This window comes from Panulirus ornatus, chromosome 55 (assembly GCF_036320965.1).
Source record: "Panulirus ornatus isolate Po-2019 chromosome 55, ASM3632096v1, whole genome shotgun sequence".
Classification (NCBI taxonomy): Eukaryota; Metazoa; Arthropoda; class Malacostraca; order Decapoda; family Palinuridae; genus Panulirus; species Panulirus ornatus.
The window spans coordinates 16,607,490-16,628,912 of NC_092278.1; the positions used below are offsets into that span (position 1 = coordinate 16,607,490).

The window sequence follows — 21,423 nt, forward strand, 5'->3', positions numbered from 1 at the left end:
GTAAGTAATGAAAGGGTAAGAGAGATGTGTGGTAATAAAGAGAGTGTGGTTGAGAGAGCAGAAGAGGGTGTATTGAAATGGCTTGGTCACATGGAGAGAATGAGAGGAAAGATTGACAAAGAGGATATATGAGTCAGAGGTTGAGGGAACGAGAAGTGGGAGACCCAGTTGGAGGTGGAAGGATGGAGTGAAAAAGATTTTGAACGATCAGGGCCTGAACATACAAGAGGGTGAATTGGAACACTGTGGTATAATAGGGTCGACGTGCTGTCAGTGGATTGAACCAGGGTATGTGAAGCGTCTCGGGTTAACCATGGAAAGTTTTTTAGGGCCTGGATGTGGAAAGGGAGCCGTGGTTTCAGTGCATTATACATGACAGCTAGAGACTGAGTGTGAACTAATGTGGCCTTTGTTGTCTTTTCCTTGTGCTACCTCGCGCGCATGTGGGGGAAGGGGGGTGTCATTTCATGTGTGGTGGGATGACGATGGAAATTGAATAAAGGCAGCAAGTATGAATTGCAAGTATGAATTATGTACATGTGTATATATATGTATATGTCTCTGTATGTGTATATATGTATACATTGAAAAGTATAGGTATGTATATGTGAGTGTGTGGACATGTATGTATATACATGTGTATGTGGGTGGGTTGGGCCATTCTTTCGTCTGTTTCCTTGTGCTACCTCGCTAACGCAGGAGACAGTGACAAAGTATAATAGAATAAATATAAAAGAAAGAAATGGGAAGAAGTGCGCATAAGCTAATGAAAAACGCCAAGCCTTGCTGGGCCTGAAAGATGGGGTTCTAGGGTCTCGTAATTATTTTCCACACACAGGATACAGAGATACCATACCAACAGAATCTCCTTTTTAGTTATAAATAGAAAGCACTGTCAAGTTAATGAACATTGAGAAGGGTAGAATTTATGTGAATGGACATTTTAACTGGATTGAAGTGTGATAATAACTGTTTTTCTGCTGTATAGCAACTTGATTTAACTTGTATTTTTTTGACTGTCAAAGACCAGCAAATGTGATGCCTATATATTTATTATTAATTGCTATTTTATACATATAGAACAGAATTCTTTCAGCAATGTTAGAAGGATATCATCATGAAAAAGATAAGGTAACTTTGAAGTTATTGCAATAATTGTAATTGTGATGCAAGGGGAGATATTTCCTCAATGTCACCGTTTTGACATGGACTTGAACTTTTGATTTTTCCAAAATCACAATAACCTTGTATCATTATTGAAAGGATTCTGTTCAGCATAAAGTATTTATCACTATATTGCTCAATGTATGGATGTCACCTTTGCTAATCATTGACAAGAATAAGAGTTAAATTAAGTCATTAGCCATATAGTGTAAAGTATCCATCAAAACTCAGTATGGTGTTTCATTTGCTGGTCTTTGGCACAAGAAGAATAGATATTAAACTAAGTCACCAACCATGGGGAAAGACATTGAGTACCTATAGATTTCAGTTTGAGTAAAAGCCCTGTTCACTTAAGTTCTTAACATTTTAGTGTTTCGCAATTTGATAATACATTTTTATTACTAAAGGATTTACATTTTGGATTATTTACTTGTATCGTAGCATCTCCCATGAAGATACCAAAGGAAATGTTGACATGAAGACAAACTTGAAATTGCCAGACAGCCCAGTGGCAAGACTGATGTTTCCAGAATCTAACATACATAGGCCGCAATTAAGAGTGCAGAGAATATTAAAAACACTTGTGGCTCAGTCATGCTCTTTAAGTTTTTGGAATATGGAAAAAGTTGAGACATCCTCTGATTGGCAAATTAAAAAGATGTTAGTAATCTGAGTGGAAGGTCAGAAATAGTAAACAGATGCATTAAACTCAAGTGTGATACTTAGAAATGCTTCCTGTGTAAGCCGTCACTACAAAATTTGAGAGTAAACTTTTTGATTAGTGGGAGTGAAAAAGTGGGGGATTTCAGGAAGTCATCCCTATTTTCCTCATATACTATTAGGTTTGCTACGTACAGATTTATTGTGAAAGCATTTTTCAGAACATGTTCCTTATGCATAGCAGAATAAAAGGCATACTTCTGACCTAGTTGAAAGCTGATCAACTGTTCGTCATCAGTCATTAAAGATTATTGACCAAGGGTTGATTCCACGTGAACAGGGAGAATTAGGCAGGGTTAAGACCTTACCACAGGTAGCGAACTCATTTGATGATGTCTTTGCTGTTGGCAGACTGTGTGCATCTCAAGATATAATTCATCAGTTCTTATCTGATGTTGACATAAGTTTGTACTGTATAAGTGTGACCTTTTGCTTGCTGTGCAGGGAAATCCTGAAGTTACGTATTAACTATTGATGATTGGCAGTTTGCTATAATGGGATATTGTGCATCCAGGAATAGTTGAAAATGTCTGTTGTCATGGTTTCGTAGAATTTCATTTATTTTGCAATTCAAAACAAAGCCTGAACCTGAGTTATGAGCACATATTTTCTTAGTTTGCTGTCTGGTTGTAAAGGAGTTTTAATGAGATGAGAGAGGCTCCTTCTTTTTCCATCCATAAGGTTGAGTCAGTTTTGAAATTATGATGTTCATCCTGCCATCCTGTTTTTCCCCCTTTTTTTTTTTTTTTCACATAACAACATTCTAAAGGAAGTTTTGATGAGATGAGAGAGGCTCCTCCATTTTCCATCCATAAGGTTCAGTCAGTTTTGAAATTATGATGTTAATCCTGCCATCCTGTTTCTCCTTTTTTTTTTTTTTCATGTATCTGAACATTCTAAGTGACATGTGCCACGCAGGGAAAAGTAGGCTCAGGGATTACAGCACATGCGTGATGTTATGTGCAAGAGCTGCTTACTTGCCACATGCTTTGTAGAAGACCCTTTTTCAGACTTTGTTTTAATACAGTTTGTATTTATTTTGGTGGATTGATCATGTGATTGCTCACAATTTGACATGGTAAAGTGGTGTTATAGAAAAGAAATATCTGATGAAAGTGAAACATTTTCTGTTTTACTGGCTAGATATCCCAAATGCAGCTTTATATTACTATTGTAAAATAAATTTGTTCATGCTCTGCATTGATACAAAATTCTAATCTAGCCTACGTTGTACATTACTTTGATTTTATGTAACAATGCTTGTTACATTTGATTGTGATTAGAACAAATATTGTGAAAAGTGGGAATATTTATAGGGAGTAAATACTTACTTCTTGCCTCAGCATTCCATTCTGTAGATGGAAGGGGAGTAAATTTGTTCTTGCATGTCTTTCTGTCTCTGCCTTGCATTTCTATATCTTTGCTGAAGGATATCTTGTTAGTCTATTATTCTGTTTTCCTCTCTGCAGAGGAGTCTGTCCATTGAAGAAGTTTCCATACATCTGCGTCTGGATAGTATTGAGACATCTCTTCACATGTACACTTCATTCTTTCATCTTATTTTCATTAATTCATCTTGATATATTAATGTTATTCAGTATATTATTTTGATCATTTTCTCCATATCTTTTTATTGTGTTATCCATTCAATGCATAATACTGTATTGCTCTTTGATGCCCAAACTCCTCATTCTGTTTTTTCTCTGTGTCTCTTTCTTTGGAATTACACTTAAGCTTCCTTCTCCTAATAAGTTTCTATTATAGACCCATAGGTTTCACTTGCAATGAATGCTTTGAGATGCAACTTCTTTTAACAAACTTCTTGACACCAAATGACTCTCATATTATTTTCTTAAGTAATTGATAATTCTGTTTTCATATCTAATGATATTTTCACTTGAACTCTCAGGTCAGCAAATCAACCTTTGAAGATTTGTCGTTCATGGGGAAACACACTCTTGGAGACTTAACTAAAACAGCACGAGAGGCAGCCAAGAAGGGTGGCATCTTCTCCAAGGTCAGCCTCAAGGTGAGAGGGACAACCACTATAACAGGACCTTGTGGGAAGTTCCCTCAGCTATTGCTTGAGGCATGGGATGTTTGTGACATAGAAGTGGTCAAAGCATTTGTAATGCCTAGTTAGATGAAAAATGTACATGTTTAGGAATCATGAAGGCATGCTTTCCTGATAAAATATTGGAAGTAGGCCCTGCATTAGTCACTAGACTGGATAGAGGAAACATCTGTGATGTGTAACTTATAGATGTATAGTTACTTATTTTGGAATGGTAGTCTCTAGTGATTGTTATAGTTAGATTTCCTTAAATTCTAATGTCATACAAATAGAAAATTGTTTAGTCACCTACCACATTGGTGTTTTCCAACGTCAGATGGGTACCTTTTATATAGATAGTGTTCTTAAAGTAGAAAAATATATGTCTTACAGATGTCTTACAGAGTTATATTTATTTCAAAACCTCTTATGTAATTTATCTTTTATGTAAATGTGAATAAGAGCAAGGTTATTAGGTACAGTAGGGTTGAGGGTCAAGTCAATTGGGAGGTAAGTTTGAATGGAGAAAAACTGGAAGAAGTAAAGTGTTTTAGATATGTAGGAGTGGATCTGGCAGCGGATGGAACCATGGAAGCGGAAGTGAATCATAGGGTGGGGGAGGGGGCGAAAATCCTGGGAGCCTTGAAGAATGTGTGGAAGTCGAGAACATTATCTCTGAAAGCAAAAATGGGTATGTTTGAAGGAATAGTGGTTCCAACAATGTTGTATGGTTGCGAGGCGTGGGCTATGGATAGAGTTGTGTGCAGGAGGGTGGATGTGCTGGAAATGAGATGTTTGAGGACAATGTGTGGTGTGAGGTGGTTTGATCGAGTAAGTAATGTAAGGGTAAGAGAGATGTGTGGAAATAAAAAGAGTGTGGTTGAGAGAGCAGAAGAGGGTGTTTTGAAATGGTTTGGGCACATGGAGAGAATGAGTGAGGAAAGATTGACCAAGAGGATATATGTGTCGGAGGTGGAGGGAACGAGAAGTGGGAGACCAAATTGGAGGTGGAAAGATGGAGTGAAAAAGATTTTGTGTGATCGGGGCCTGAACATGCAGGAGGGTGAAAGGAGAGCAAGGAATAGAGTGAATTGGATCGATGTGGTATACCGGGGTTGACGTGCTGTCAGTGGATTGAATCAGGGCATGTGAAGCGTCTGGGGTAAACCATGGAAAGTTGTGTGGGGCCTGGATGTGGAAAGGGAGCTGTGGTTTTGGGCATTATTGCGTGGCAGTTAGAGACTGAGTGTGAGCGAATGGGGCCTTTGTTGTCTTTTCCTAGTGCTACCTCGCACACATGAGGGGGGAGGGGGATGGTATTCCATGTGTGGCGAGGTGGTGATGGGAGTGAATGGGGGCAGACAGTGTGAATTGTGTGCATGGGTATATATGTATGTGTCTGTGTATGTATATATATGTGTACATTGAGATGTATAGGTATGTATATTTGCGTGTGTGGACGTGTGTGTGTGTATACATTGTGTATGGGGGTGGGTTGGGCTATTTCTTTCTTCTGTTTCCTTGCGCTACCTCGCAAACGCGGGAGACAGCGACAAAGCAAAATAAATAAAAATAAATAAAATATCTTTTATGTAATTTGTCTTTTCCTAGCGCTACCCCGCACACATGAGGGGGGAGGGGGATGGTATTCCATGTGTGGCAAGGTGGCGATGGGAATGAACAAAGGCAGGCAATGTGAATTGTGTGCATGGGTATATATGTATGTGTCTGTGTGTGTATATATATGTGTACATTGAGATGTATAGGTATGTATATTTGCGTGAGTGGACGTGTGTGTATATACATGTGTATGGGGGTGGGTTGGGTCATTTCTTTCGTCTGTTTCCTTGCGCTACCTCGCAAACGCGGGAGACAGCGACATAGCAAAATAAAAAAATAAAAATGAAATAATCTTTATATTTGTGGTATGTCATTTCACAGTTTTTTTATAAACCACAGAAAGGTCTATGAGACCTGGTTGTGGATAGGGGGGCTGTGATTTTGGTCCATTATGCAAGACATCTAGAGTGTGGTTGAGAATGAATGAAGCCATTTCTTCACCTATTCTTTAGTGCTACATCTTTAACTTGTGAAATGGCAAATGTACAAAAAGAAATGTAGAGGAAGCCTGAATAAGACATGATTTCTAGTAAAAGACAGTGAGTAAGGGGTTTAGATGGACTTGTTGAAGGTTAATGATTGACAAGAATAAGCATATAGCATGTATGATAGACATGTTAGTAATGAAAAATGTAGGTTTTGAAAATTAATGAACCTTTTCTTTCCAAGGTGGTGTCCTGCATGCATAAGATATATTCCCAGAAAATGTATGGGTCAGGACCTTCCATCCCTCATTGATTCTGGTGAGAAGGCAACAGCCTTTATTCACCGTTTTTAAGCTACTTAAATATGATTGCAGCCATTTGCTCATTCTGCATCTACCCTTAGGCCAATGTCATCAGCTAATCAAATTTCAACCTATTAGTACTTATGCTTTGTAGATTTCAGTCCAAAGGCAATCACAATAGATACAAGTAAAAGGGTTTTTGTAAAAAGAAATAAAAGAGGGGAATGCAGGGCATAGTAATAAAACCAGGAATTATGGGACATCACCTTGGAGAGAAAAGGTGCTTCAGTTTTCAGAATTATAAGTCTTATCTCTGTGGTCTGTCCCATGAGCTTGAGAGCATACCCACACAAAGAAGAAGGGTTTGGAGAAAACTTTTTACTAAGACTAGACCCGGAGGCAAAAATAAGTACCTTCACTTATGGAATATGGCTCTCCTGAAGGAGGCATCCCAAAACCACACAGTATGAATCCACATCTGGAGAAAGGTTCGTCTGACAAAGAGGGAAGAAAAGTACCACTCCTGTTTTACTGCTGCAAAAAGTATCAGAGGAAGGACAAGGTAGGGGCCATCTTTCTCATATTGTGTGCTGTAGCATAAATCCCAGGTTAAGCCAATGATATATGGATATATCTGGATGGGAGAGGTTTCAAGGTTCCAGGGTGCATAAAAAAGAGAAAGAAAAATGTTCCCCTTGGTTATTGCTAGTAAAGTCCATGAAGTCTCTTAGAGATTTAACAGGACATAAAACATGATGCTTTCTTGATGAAATCTTGCCAGACTGGTGGACAATATGGGCTATTTCATATTTTGATAGTCTCATTTGTACCAAAAAAATCTGGGGATTTTGTTCTTAACCTGATAAGAAGTTGTTATCAAAGACAAGAAGATCCTTTTTTGAGGACAAAGTGTAATTCAGTTACTCTTATCCTTGAGAACTAAGATATATGGAAGAGTTTTCAATAGAAGATATTGAGAATCTAATACAGAAAGATTATTAGATTTTAAAAAGTTTATGGCCTGGCCTATAATGAAGGAGCAAACAGCCTCTACAAAAAGAAAGCCCAGAGAAGTTTATTTCAAATAAGGCCTGTCATGTCATTACTAAAACCCATGTATAAGGATTTTTGAAGGTCTTTCTTTAAAGAGGAAGTAGTGGCACTAGTCTTGATTTTGTCATGATAAAGGATAGAAAAGAGCTGTCAACTTAAAGCTTGTCACCTGTGAGACATCAGATTTGTGAAGGAAAATTGAAAGGTTTCCAGACTGATTGGTCTTGTCATTGAGTAAAGGGGCAAATATTTTGTAAAAGTCTTATGGTAAACATTCTCCAAGCTTTTGCCTGTAGTAGTATTTGAGAAAATCCATATGAATATAAATCCCACAATCCAGGACTTTGAGGTTGGAATCATGCTACAAAAACTGAATTAGTCTGGAGGAACCTGAGGGGGTATGAATTGTGATGTATGGCAGAACTGAATGAGCCTATGGCACCACTTTTAGGGCAGCCAGCACTACTGAACCTTTGAAAACCAGCTAGTTTTGAGAAGACTTTCCCAGAAGATGAAAGTGGGCAAAAAGATGGACCTGGTTTTAACAGTGCCAGGCCTTGAGCAAGGCTTCTGTTGCAGCTGCTTCTTCCTATATAAGGCAGAGTTTGGGAGGTATGTGAAAAGATTGAACTTGAATGTGAACAAAAGTAGGGTAATGAGGTGTGGACGGGAGATGAGACGGGATGCTTTCAGAGTAAGTCTGAACATAGAGAAACAGAATGAACTAGATTTAAAAGTAGAGGGAACTATGGTGTGTGAGAGAGAGAGAGAGAGAGAGAGAGAGAGAGAGAGAGAGAGAGAGAGAGGCTAAGGCCCTCTCAAAGGTCTCTGATGCATTGAGGAGTGTGTGTAAAGAGAGAGCACTGTCTGTTAGGGCAGAAATGGGTTAAGGTATGGTGTTCTTGCCAGTGTTATATTGGATTCTGAAATTGGGTGGTTAGATCGGAAATGAAATGCCTCAGGAAATTATGTAGAATGAGGTGGGTTTATCCTGTTAATATTGTCTCATGTATATCATTGTAGTGAACTGATAGTTATGTTTGTGTATTTTTGCCTGGTAAGAATCCATGCTAACCTTCATTCATGAAGCTGTTGCTATTCATGTATTCAAGAATGTGTTTTTATCACCGTTTTATATACTTTGATTATATGTGATGTAAAATTTATGGTCAGTACTCTTTAGCTTAGATCTTCCTTTGTATATTGGTGTTATATATATGCTGTTTTTTATACATCTTTTACATTGGGCATATTGATGCTTTCTCAAAGTAACTCCATCAAAGGTTTGCTCGTGCTATTTTTCTTTTTTTAATCATTAAATGCCGGGTGACTTGCAGAAATTTGAATATAATGTGGACAAGAAAGTGGTCTAGAAATTTTGTTTCCCATTATTAGTTGAAAAAATACATGTAAAAGTAATTGACGAGCAAGAAAGTGAGCTAGTGTCCTGTATGACATAGGCTTAACAATGCACGTTAACATGTAGCTCCCGTGGTAGTAGTGGAGAAGGGTTTTGGAGGTGTGCATCATTCTCATTTTCTGTTTTCTGATATGAAATGAAAGAAATACATGTAAGAGTAATGGATATGTACAGTAATATGGACTAACTAGTTTATATGATAGTGGTATAATGTTGAAGTTACTGTATATATTGATGTGTGGAGTGGTGGAGGAAGAGTTCTAGAGGATGTGCGTGTGTGTGTGTCCTTCATATTTTTGGTTTCGTATTAGAAATTTAGGATATACATGTAAAAGTAAAAAATATGTACAGAAAAGTGAGTTAACATACAAGTATTATATATTATAGTTCCCCAAGGGATTAGAGAAATGGCTCTGGAGGGTATGCATCATAGTCTGAGGCATCAATGAGTTGTTATTCATGCTACCGGGATAGGGCAGACCCAAAAGCCACATTTGGTAGCTTTATAGATATCTTGATTTTGACATGCAGTCAAAAAAATGGCTGTTAAGATTAGCACTACTCTTGTGACTTGTGGTACATCTTAGATAGACAGCTGCATATTCCTCCTGGCATTTAAGGTTTAAGAAGGTATAACTGGGATCCTGTCAAGTTCAGGCATTGAGTTTCCTTTGAATAGGTTACTCGAATTATGACCTTTTTTATTATTTCAGTGTCATCATATTGATTAGATATTTCATCTACATTTTTTACATTTTTCTTGCTGAATATTAACTTGTGTTGGTTTATTTGCATTTTGCATATTTTTGTAGGGTTCTTTTTATATTTCCCTCCTATTTTGAAGGGCCCAGTCTTCAAAATTTTTGTGACTTTATTCATACAGTATGTGCAGATGGAACTTTTATATTCTGTTCCATATTTTGTTATACTTTTTCCTCATTTGCTCTCTGTTCTTCCCTATTTGACTTCTTAATTCCCTTGTCAGCATTTCTTGTTTTTTGTTCCAGCTTTTCTGCTTTATCTCTGCTTATTACACAATTTTTATTTTTTTTCATTCTCATTGAACATACTTAGCTCTGCTCTAACAGATCTTTCGTTCAACTCACACTCCTCTTTCACCCTGTGACACTTATGATCCTTCATGATACCATTCATTGATATGTCCTTTCTCAGGTACCCAATGCACTCTACTTCCTCCAGGTCCCATCCTTTCAAACTCACACTCTAATAAAACCATCTCATCCCCCCTGTTACACCTCATTACCACATTAACTCTCATTTTCCTCCTGAGATTCAAAATTCCATCAGAATATAGAATTTTATCATTGAGGCAGATGACTTTGTTACGTAATGTATAACTTTCATCATAGCAAAATTTTGGTAAATGTGCTGCCTTTGTATGTTACATACCTGTTTTGATTAATTGCACATCAGCAATAAGTTTGCATCACTTCATGTTATTTCATGGAGGATAGATTGTGGATCTGATATGATTAGAATGTTACCATATTGATTTTATATATTTTTGATGAAGAACAGTTACTGTCATTGGTGATTTACATAATTTGATACATTCCCATCTTCATTTGTCCAAGGTGCCATTCGTAATTAGCCTTAAATCAGAGGTACTTATTGTCAGCACATGAATTAAGAACAACGAAAAATTTTTGAGGTATGGATTTCAGATGCAAAATTAAGATAGGTGCTCTATACTCTCTTCATTAAGGTAAGACTCTAAATCTCATATTGCAATTGCAAGCTTAGGTTGGGTTATGTTTCTTGGGTTGTCATTATCTTTCCTTTCATTCATATTCCTTGTTTTTACTCCACATTTTCCCCTCAGCTTCAACGCCTTGCCCACTTCAGGGGGACTAACCCTTTTGTGAGTACACGTTGTTTTGCGTGATCACTGCATGTCTAATACCGTTCTTTGTAATTGTAACAGTTCCATTGATATGGTTTTTGTTGATTTCCGTATTAGATTTCCCACATAAGTGATACTATCATTCACCAGAACAAGCTATTATCATCACTTACCAAAACAACCACACATGTAATGCTGTTTAAAAGATTTGAACTTGTATATTAGAAAAATAAAGCTCTGAAGTTAAGTTACAGTTGATTAGGTGTGCTGTTAGGTCCCTTTGGCAGTATTGATGCCCAGACTCTAATAAGATATTTGATTGACAACTTTTTGACTACAATTTTGTTTGATTAGAGATATAAGTACACTATGCCTGCTTGAGGTTGCACTGCAAGTGAAAAGTCACCTTTGGCAAGGCAGTATCATTGGGAGTACAGTCTCATCAAAGAATGTCTCACTTCAGAGGAGTCCATCCTTTTCCTACTTCTGGAAATAGCACAGCCATGGACCTGTAGGAGTTCGTGAGGTGCTTTGTATACTTACTTTCTGCCTAAGGAGTTACTATATATATTACTTAATTAATTATCTGAAAGAAGGATCAGAGAAGCGACCAAGTGAGGATATTCTCTCTAAGGCTCAGTCCTCTGTTCCTAATGCTACCTCACTGATGTGTGAAATGGCAAATGTATATGAAAAAAAGAGTGGGGTAGGGATGCTGTTTCATGTCTGATGGAGAGGCGATGGGAATAGATGAAGGCAGCAAGTATGAATATGTACTTGGTGTATATTTGTATATGTCTGGGTGTGTATATGAAAAGTATATGTATGTATATGTGCGTGTGTTGGCGTTATGTATATACATGTGTATATGAGTGGATTCATCCCCTCTTTTTTGTTGCACTTCCTCACTAATGTGGGAGACAGTGATTAAGTATGATAAAAGATAGATTTTATATTTATATATATATTCATTTATTTACTTTGCTTTGTCGCTGTCTCCCGCGTTGGCGAGGTAGCACAAGGAAACAGATGAAAGATTGGCCCAACCCACCCACATACACATGTATATACATACACGTCCACACACGCAAATATACACACCTATACATCTCAATGTATACATATATATACACACACAGACATATACATATATACACATGTACATAATTCATACTGTCTGCCTTTATTCATTCCCATCGCCACCTCACCACACATGGAATAACAACCCCCTCCCCCCTCATGTGTGCGAGGTAGCGCTAAGAAAGAACAACAAAGGCCACATTTGTTCACACTCAGTCTCTAGCTGTCATGTAATAATGCACCAAAACCACAGCTCCCATTCCACATCCAGGCCCCACAGAACTTTCCATGGTTTACCCCAGACGTTTCACATGCCCTGGTTCAATCCATTGACAGCACATCGACCCCAGTATACCACATCGTTCCAGTTCACTCTATTCCTTGCATACCTTTCACCCTCCTGCATGTTCAGGCCCCGATCACTCAAAATCTTTTTCACTCCATCTTTCCACCTCCAATTTGGTCTCCCACTTCTCCTCGTTCCCTCCACCTCTGACACATATATCCTCTTTGTCAATCTTTCCTCACTCATTCTCTCCACGTAACCAAACCATTTCAAAACACCCTCGTCTACTCTCTCACCCACACTCTTTTTATTACCACACATCTCTCTTTCCCTATCATTACTTACTCGATCAAACCATCTCACACCACATATTGTCCTCAAACATCTATTTCCAGCACATCCACCCTCCTCTGCACAACTCTGTCCATAGCCCACGCCTCGCAACCATATAACATTGTTGGAACCACTATTCCTTCAAACATACCAAATTTTGCTCTCCCAGATAATGCTCTTGACTTCCACACATTCCTCAATGCTCCCAGAACTTTCGCCCCCTCCCCCACCCTATGATTCACTTCCGCTTCCATGATTCCATCCGCTGCCAAATCCACTCCCAGATATCTAAAACACTTCACTTCCTCTAGTTTTTCTCCATTCAAACTTACCTCCTAATTAACTTGACCTTTAACCCTACTGTACCTAATAACCTTACTCTTATTCACATTTACTCTCAGCTTTCTTCTTTCACACACTTTACCAAACTGTCATATATATATAAGATTTGGTGAGAGAGTATCATTAAATTTTAGGGAGAATAAAAAGATGTTCTGGAAGGAGGTAAATAAGTGCGTAAGACAAGGGAGCAAATGGGATATATGGGGTTGTTAGGGAGGTGAATGCAAGAGTTTTGGAAAGAGGGGCAAGTATGAAGTCTGTTGGGGATGAGAGAGCTTGGGAAGTGAGTCACTTGTTGTTCACTGATGATACAGCGCTGGTGGCTGATTCATGTGAGAAACTGCAGAAGCTGGTGACTGAGTTTGGTAAAGTGTGTGAAAGAAGAAAGTTAAGAGTAAATGTGAATAAGAGCAAGGTTATTAGGTACAGTAGGGTTGAGGGTCAAGTCAATTGGGAGGTGAGTTTGAATGGAGAAAAACTGGAGGAAGTGAAGTGTTTTAGATATCTGGGAGTGGATCTGGCAGCGGATGGAACCATGGAAGCGCAAGTGGATCATAGGGTGGGGGAGGGGGCGAAAATTCTGGGAGCCTTGAAGAATGTGTGGAAGTCGAGAACATTATCTCAGAAAGCAAAAATGGGTATGTTTGAAGGAATAGTGGTTCCAACAATGTTGTATGGTTGCGAGGCGTGGGCTATGGATAGAGTGGTGCGCAGGAGGATGGATGTGCTGGAAATGAGATGTTTGAGGACAATGTGTGGTGTGAGGTGGTTTGATTGAGTAAGTAACACAAGGGTAAGAGAGATGTGTGGAAATAAAAAGAGCGTGGTTGAGAGAGCAGAAGAGGGTGTTTTGAAATGGTTTGGGCACATGGAGAGAATGAGTGAGGAAAGATTGACCAAGAGGATATATGTGTCGGAGGTGGAGGGAACGAGGAGAAGAGGGAGACCAAATTGGAGGTGGAAAGATGGAGTGAAAAAGATTTTGAGTGATCGGGGCCTGAACATGCAGGAGGGTGAAAGGTATGCAAGGAATAGAGTGAATTGGATCGATGTGGTATACCGGGGTTGACGTGCTGTCAGTGTTATTGAATCAGGGCATGTGAAGCGTCTGGGGTAAACCATGGAAAGCTGTGTAGGTATGTGTATCTGCGTGTGTGGACGTGTATGTATATACATGTGTATGGGGGTGGGTTGGGCCATTTCTTTCGTCTGTTTCCTTGCGCTACCTCGCAAACTATTTGCCATTTCCCGCGTTAGCGAGGTAGCATTAAGAACAGAGAACTGGGCCTTTGAGGGAATATCCTCACCTGGCCCCCGTCTCTGTTCCTTCTTTTGGAAAATTAAAAAAGATAATGAGAGGGGAGGATTTCCAGCCCCCGCTCCCTCCCCTTTTAGTCGCCTTCTACGACACGCAGGGAATACGTGGGAAGTATTCTTTCTCCCCCATTCCTCGGGATACCCATCCCCAGGGATATCAGGGAATCAGTGATGGATTGCGCAAAAGATGCTTGTGGCATGAGAAGAGTGGGAGGTGGGTTGATTAGAAAGGGTAGTGAGTGGTGGGATGAACAAGTAAGATAGAATGGCAGATATAGGGTGTCTTGGTCGAGGTGGTGTGCAAAGTGAGAGGGTTGGGGAAAATGATTTGGTAAACAGAGAAGAGGTAGTAAAAGCTTTGCGGAAGATGAAAGCCGGCAAGGCAGCAGGTTTGGATGGTATTGCAGTGGAATTTATTAAAAAAGGGGGTGACTGTATTGTTGACTGGTTGGTAAGGTTCTTTAATGTATGTATGACTCATGGTGAGGTGCCTGAGGATTGGCGGAATGCGTGCATAGTGCCATTGTACAAAGGCAAAGGGGATAAGAGTGAGTGCTCGAATTACAGAGGTATAAGTTTGTTGAGTATTCCTGGTAAATTATATAGGAGGGTATTGACTGTGAGGGTGAAGGCAGTACAGAGCATCAGATTGGGGAAGAGCAGTGTGGTTTCAGAAGTGGTAGAGGATGTGTGGATCAGGTGTTTGCTTTGAAGAATGTATGTGAGAAATACTTAGAAAAGCAAATGGATTTGTATGTAGCATTTATGGATCTGGAGAAGACATATGATAGAGTTGATAGAGATGCTCTGTGGAAGGTATTAAGAATATATGGTGTGGGAGGCAAGTTGTTAGAAGCAGTGAAAAGTTTTTGTCGAGGATGTAAGGCATGTGTACGTGTAGGAAGAGAGGAAAGTGATTGGTTCTCAGTGAATGTAGGTTTGCGGCAGGGGTGTGTGATGTCTCCATGGTTGTTTAATTTGTTTATGGATGGGGTTGTTAGGGAGGTGAATGCAGGAGTTTTGAAAAGAGGGGCAAGTATGAAGTCTGCTGTGGATGAGAGAGCTTGGGAAGTGAGTCAGTTGTTGTTCGCTGACGAAACAGCGTTGGTGGCAGCTACAAAGCAAAAAAAAAAAAAAAAATATATATATATATATATATATATATATATATATATATATATATATATATATATATATATATATATTTTTTTTTTTGCTTTGTCGCTGTCTCCCGCATTTGCGAGGTAGCGCAAGGAAACAGACGAAAGAAATGGCCCAACCCACCCCCATACACATGTATATACATACACGTCCACACACGCAAATATACATACCTACACAGCTTTCCATGGTTTACCCCAGACACTTCACATGCCCTGATTCAATCCACTGACAGCACGTCAACCCCGGTATACCACATTGATCCAATTCACTCTATTCCTTGCCCTCCTTTCACCCTCCTGCATGTTCAGGCCCCGATCACACAAAATCTTTTTCACTCCATCTTTCCACCTCCAATTTGGTCTCCCACTTCTCCTCGTTCCCTCCACCTCCGACACATATATCCTCTTGGTCAATCTTTCCTCACTCATTCTCTCCATGTGCCCAAACCATTTCAAAACACCCTCTTCTGCTCTCTCAACCACACTCTTTTTATTTCCACACATCTCTCTTACTTACGTTACTTACTCGATCAAACCACCTCACACCACACATTGTCCTCAAACATCTCATTTCCAGCACATCCATCCTCCTGCGCACAACTCTATCCATAGCCCACGCCTCGCAACCATACAAAATTGTTGGAACCACTATTCCTTCAAACATACCCATTTTTGCTTTCCGAGATAATGTTCTCGACTTCCACACATTCTTCAAGGCTCCCAAGATTTTCGCCCCCTCCCCCACCCTATGATCCACTTCCGCTTCCATGGCTCCATCCGCTGCCAGATCCACTCCCAGATATCTAAAACACTTTACTTCCTCCAGTTTTGCTCCATTCAAACTTACCTCCCAATTGCCTTGACCCTCAACCCTACTGTACCTAATAACCTTGCTCTTATTCACATTTACTCTTAGCTTTCTTCTTTCACACACTTTACCAAACTCAGTCACCAGCTTCTGCAGTGTCTCACATGAATCAGCCACCAGTGCTGCATCATCAGCGAACAACAACTGACTCACTTCCCAAGCTCTCTCATCCACAACAGACTTCATACTTGCCCCTCTTTCCAAAGCTCTTGCATTCACCTCCCTAACAACCCCATCCATAAACAAATTAAACAACCATGGAGACATCACACACCCCTGCCGCAAACCTACATTCACTGAGAACCAGTCACTTTCCTCTCTTCCTACACGTACACATGCCTTACATCCTTGATAAAAACTTTTCACTGCTTCCAACAACTTGCCTCCCACACCATATATTCTTAATACCTTCCACATATATATATATATATATATATATATATATATATATATATATATATATATATATATATATATATGAGATTTTTTTTTTTTTTTTTTTTTTTTTTTTTTTCCAAAAGAAGGAACAGAGAATTGGGCCAGGTGAGGGTAGTCACTCAAAGGCTCAGTCCTCTGTTCTTAACGCTACCTCGCTAATGCGGGAAATGGCGAATAGTTTGAAAGAAAAGAAGAATATATATATATATATATATTTTTTTTTTTTTTTTTTTTTTTTTTTTTTTTTATACTTTGTCGCTGTCTCCCGCGTATTGCGAGGTAGCGCAAGGAAACAGACGAAAGAAATGGCCCAACCCCCCCCATACACATGTACATACACACGTCCACACACACAAATATACATACCTACACAGCTTTCCATGGTTTACCCCGGACGCTTCACATGCCTTGATTCAATCCACTGACAGCACGTCAACCCCTGTATACCACATCGCTCCAATTCACTCTATTCCTTGCCCTCCTTTCACCCTCCTGCATGTTCAGGCCCCGATCACACAAAATCTTTTTCACTCCATCTTTCCACCTCCAATTTGGTCTCCCTCTTCTCCTCGTTCCCTCCACCTCCGACACATATATCCTCTTGGTCAATCTTTCCTCACTCATTCTCTCCATGTGCCCAAACCATTTTAAAACACTCTCTTCTGCTCTCTCAACCACGCTCTTTTTATTTCCACACCTCTCTCTTACCCTTACGTTACTTACTCGATCAAACCACCTCACACCACACATTGTCCTCAAACATCTCATTTCCAGCACATCCATCCTCCTGCGCACAACTCTATCCATAGCCCACGCCTCGCAACCATACAACATGGATATATATATATATATATATATATATATATATATATATATATATATATATATATCCCTGGGGATAGGGGAGAAAGAATACTTCCCACGTATTCCCTGCGTGTCGTAGAAGGCGACTAAAAGGGGAGGGAGCGGGTGGCTGGAAATCCTCCCCTTTCTTGTTTTTTTTAATTTTCCAAAAGAAGGAACAGAGAAGGGGGTCAGGTGAGGATATTCTCTCTAAGGCCCAGTTCTCTGTTCTTAATGCTACCTCGCTAACGCGGGAAATGGCAAATAGTATGAAAAAAAAAAAAAAAAAAATATATATATATATATATATATATATATATATATATATATATATATATATATATACATATTTAATGTATGTATGACTCATGGTGAGGTGCCTGAGGATTGGCGGAATGCGTGCATAGTGCCATTGTACAAAGGCAAAGGGGATAAGAGTGAGTGCTCGAATTACAGAGGTATAAGTTTGTTGAGTATTCCTGGTAAATTATATAGGAGGGTATTGACTGTGAGGGTGAAGGCAGTACAGAGCATCAGATTGGGGAAGAGCAGTGTGGTTTCAGAAGTGGTAGAGGATGTGTGGATCAGGTGTTTGCTTTGAAGAATGTATGTGAGAAATACTTAGAAAAGCAAATGGATTTGTATGTAGCATTTATGGATCTGGAGAAGACATATGATAGAGTTGATAGAGATGCTCTGTGGAAGGTATTAAGAATATATGGTGTGGGAGGCAAGTTGTTAGAAGCAGTGAAAAGTTTTTATCGAGGATGTAAGGCATGTGTACGTGTAGGAAGAGAGGAAAGTGATTGGTTCTCAGTGAATGTAGGTTTGCGGCAGGGGTGTGTGATGTCTCCATGGTTGTTTAATTTGTTTATGGATGGGGTTGTTAGGGAGGTGAATGCAAGAGTTTTGAAAAGAGGGGCAAGTATGAAGTCTGCTGTGGATGAGAGAGCTTGGGAAGTGAGTCAGTTGTTGTTCGCTGACGAAACAGCGTTTGTGGCAGCTACAAAGCAAAAAAAAAAAAAAAATATATATATATATATATATATATATATATATATATATATATATATATATATATATATATATATATATATATATATATATATTTTTTTTTTTGCTTTGTCGCTGTCTCCCGCATTTGCGAGGTAGCGCAAGGAAACAGACGAAAGAAATGGCCCAACCCACCCCCATACACATGTATGTACATACACGTCCACACACGCAAATATACATACCTACACAGCTTTCCATGGTTTACCCCAGACACTTCACATGCCCTGATTCAATCCACTGACAGCACGTCAACCCCGGTATACCACATTGATCCAATTCATTCTATTCCTTGCCCTCCTTTCACCCTCCTGCATGTTCAGGCCCCGATCACACAAAATCTTTTTCACTCCATCTTTCCACCTCCAATTTGGTCTCCCACTTCTCCTCATTCCCTCCACCTCCGACACATATATCCTCTTGGTCAATCTTTCCTCACTCATTCTCTCCATGTGCCCAAACCATTTCAAAACACCCTCTTCTGCTCTCTCAACCACACTCTTTTTATTTCCACACATCTCTCTTACTTACGTTACTTACTCGATCAAACCACCTCACACCACACATTGTCCTCAAACATCTCATTTCCAGCACATCCATCCTCCTGCGCACAACTCTATCCATAGCCCACGCCTCGCAACCATACAAAATTGTTGGAACCACTATTCCTTCAAACATACCCATTTTTGCTTTCCGAGATAATGTTCTCGACTTCCACACATTCTTCAAGGCTCCCAAGATTTTCGCCCCCTCCCCCACCCTATGATCCACTTCCGCTTCCATGGCTCCATCCGCTGCCAGATCCACTCCCAGATATCTAAAACACTTTACTTCCTCCAGTTTTGCTCCATTCAAACTTACCTCCCAATTGCCTTGACCCTCAACCCTACTGTACCTAATAACCTTGCTCTTATTCACATTTACTCTTAGCTTTCTTCTTTCACACACTTTACCAAACTCAGTCACCAGCTTCTGCAGTGTCTCACATGAATCAGCCACCAGTGCTGTATCATCAGCGAACAACAACTGACTCACTTCCCAAGCTCTCTCATCCACAACAGACTTCATACTTGCCCCTCTTTCCAAAGCTCTTGCATTCACCTCCCTAACAACCCCATCCATAAACAAATTAAACAACCATTGAGACATCACACACCCCTGCCGCAAACCTACATTCACTGAGAACCAGTCACTTTCCTCTCTTCCTACACGTACACATGCCTTACATCCTCGATAAAAACTTTTCACTGCTTCCAACAACTTGCCTCCCACACCATATATTCTTAATACCTTCCACACATATATATATATATATATATATATATATATATATATATATATATATATATATATATATATATATATATGAGATTTTTTTTTTTTTTTTTTTTTTTTTTTTTTTCCAAAAGAAGGAACAGAGAATTGGGCCAGGTGAGGGTAGTCACTCAAAGGCTCAGTCCTCTGTTCTTAACGCTACCTCGCTAATGCGGGAAATGGCGAATAGTTTGAAAGAAAAGAAGAATATATATATATATATATATATATATATATATAATTTGTTTATGGATGGGGTTGTTAGGGAGGTAAATGCAAGAGTCCTGGAAAGAGGGGCAAGTATGAAGTCTGTTGGGGATGAGAGAGCTTGGGAAGTGAGTCAGTTGTTGTTCGCTGATGATACAGCGCTGGTGGCTGATTCATGTGAGAAACTGCAGAAGCTGGTGACTGAGTTTGGTAAAGTGTGTGGAAGAAGAAAGTTAAGAGTAAATGTGAATAAGAGCAAGGTTATTAGGTACAGTAGGGGTGAGGGTCAAGTCAATTGGGAGGTGAGTTTGAATGGAGAAAAACTGGAGGAAGTGAAGTGTTTTAGATATCTGGGAGTGGATCTGTCAGCGGATGGAACCATGGAAGCGGAAGTGGATCATAGGGTGGGGGAGGGGGCGAAAATTTTGGGAGCCTTGAAAAATGTGTGGAAGTCGAGAACATTATCTCGGAAAGCAAAAATGGGTATGTTTGAAGGAATAGTGGTTCCAACAATGTTGTATGGTTGCGAGGCGTGGGCTATGGATAGAGATGTGCGCAGGAGGATGGATGTGCTGGAAATGAGATGTTTGAGGACAATGTGTGGTGTGAGGTGGTTTGATCGAGTAAGTAACGTAAGGGTAAGAGAGATGTGTGGAAATAAAAAGAGCGTGGTTGAGAGAGCAGAAGAGGGTGTTTTGAAATGGTTTGGGCACATGGAGAGAATGAGTGAGGAAAGATTGACCAAGAGGATATATGTGTCGGAGGTGGAGGGAACGAGGAGAAGAGGGAGACCAAATTGGAGGTGGAAAGATGGAGTGAAAAAGATTTTGTGTGATCGGGGCCTGAACATGCAGGAGGGTGAAAGGAGGGCAAGGAATAGAGTGAATTGGAGCGATGTGGTATACAGGGGTTGACGTGCTGTCAGTGGATTGAATCAAGGCATGTGAAGCGTCTAGGGTAAACCATGGAAGGCTGTGTAGGTATGTATATTTGCGTGTGTGGACGTATGTACATGTGTATGGGGGGGGGGGGTTGGGCCATTTCTTTCGTCTGTTTCCTTGCGCTACCTCGCAAACGCGGGAGACAGCGACAAAGTATGAAAAAAAAAAAAAAAAATATATATATATATATATATATATATATATATATATATATATATATATATATATATATCCCTGGGGATAGGGGAGAAAGAATACTTCCCACGTATTCCCTGCGTGTCGTAGAAGGCGACTAAAAGGGGAGGGAGCGGGTGGCTGGAAATCCTCCCCTTTCTTGTTTTTTTTAATTTTCCAAAAGAAGGAACAGAGAAGGGGGTCAGGTGAGGATATTCTCTCTAAGGCCCAGTTCTCTGTTCTTAATGCTGCCTCGCTAACGCGGGAAATGGCAAATAGTATGAAAAAAAAATATATATATATATATATATATATATATATATATATATATATATATATATATATATATATATATATATATATATATACATATTTAATGTATGTATGACTCATGGTGAGGTGCCTGAGGATTGGCAGAATGCGTGCATAGTGCCATTGTACAA

The 21,423-nt window shown here is 39.6% G+C and overlaps 1 protein-coding gene across 15 annotated transcripts in view; it reads left to right on the top strand.

Annotated features, from left to right (window-relative positions):
• The window catches only part of Rab3-GEF (Rab3 GDP-GTP exchange factor), a 356,394-nt gene that overhangs the window by 153,772 nt on the left and 181,199 nt on the right, over window positions 1-21,423 (top strand). For 13 of the 15 annotated variants that reach the window (XM_071692889.1, XM_071692877.1, XM_071692876.1 and 10 more), the window contains one exon: window positions 3,794-3,913. In XM_071692889.1, the coding sequence (XP_071548990.1) occupies window positions 3,794-3,913 (120 nt within the window). The remainder of the gene's footprint in view (window positions 1-3,793; window positions 3,914-21,423) is intronic. The other 2 variants (XM_071692879.1, XM_071692891.1) reach the window with 1 other exon arrangement.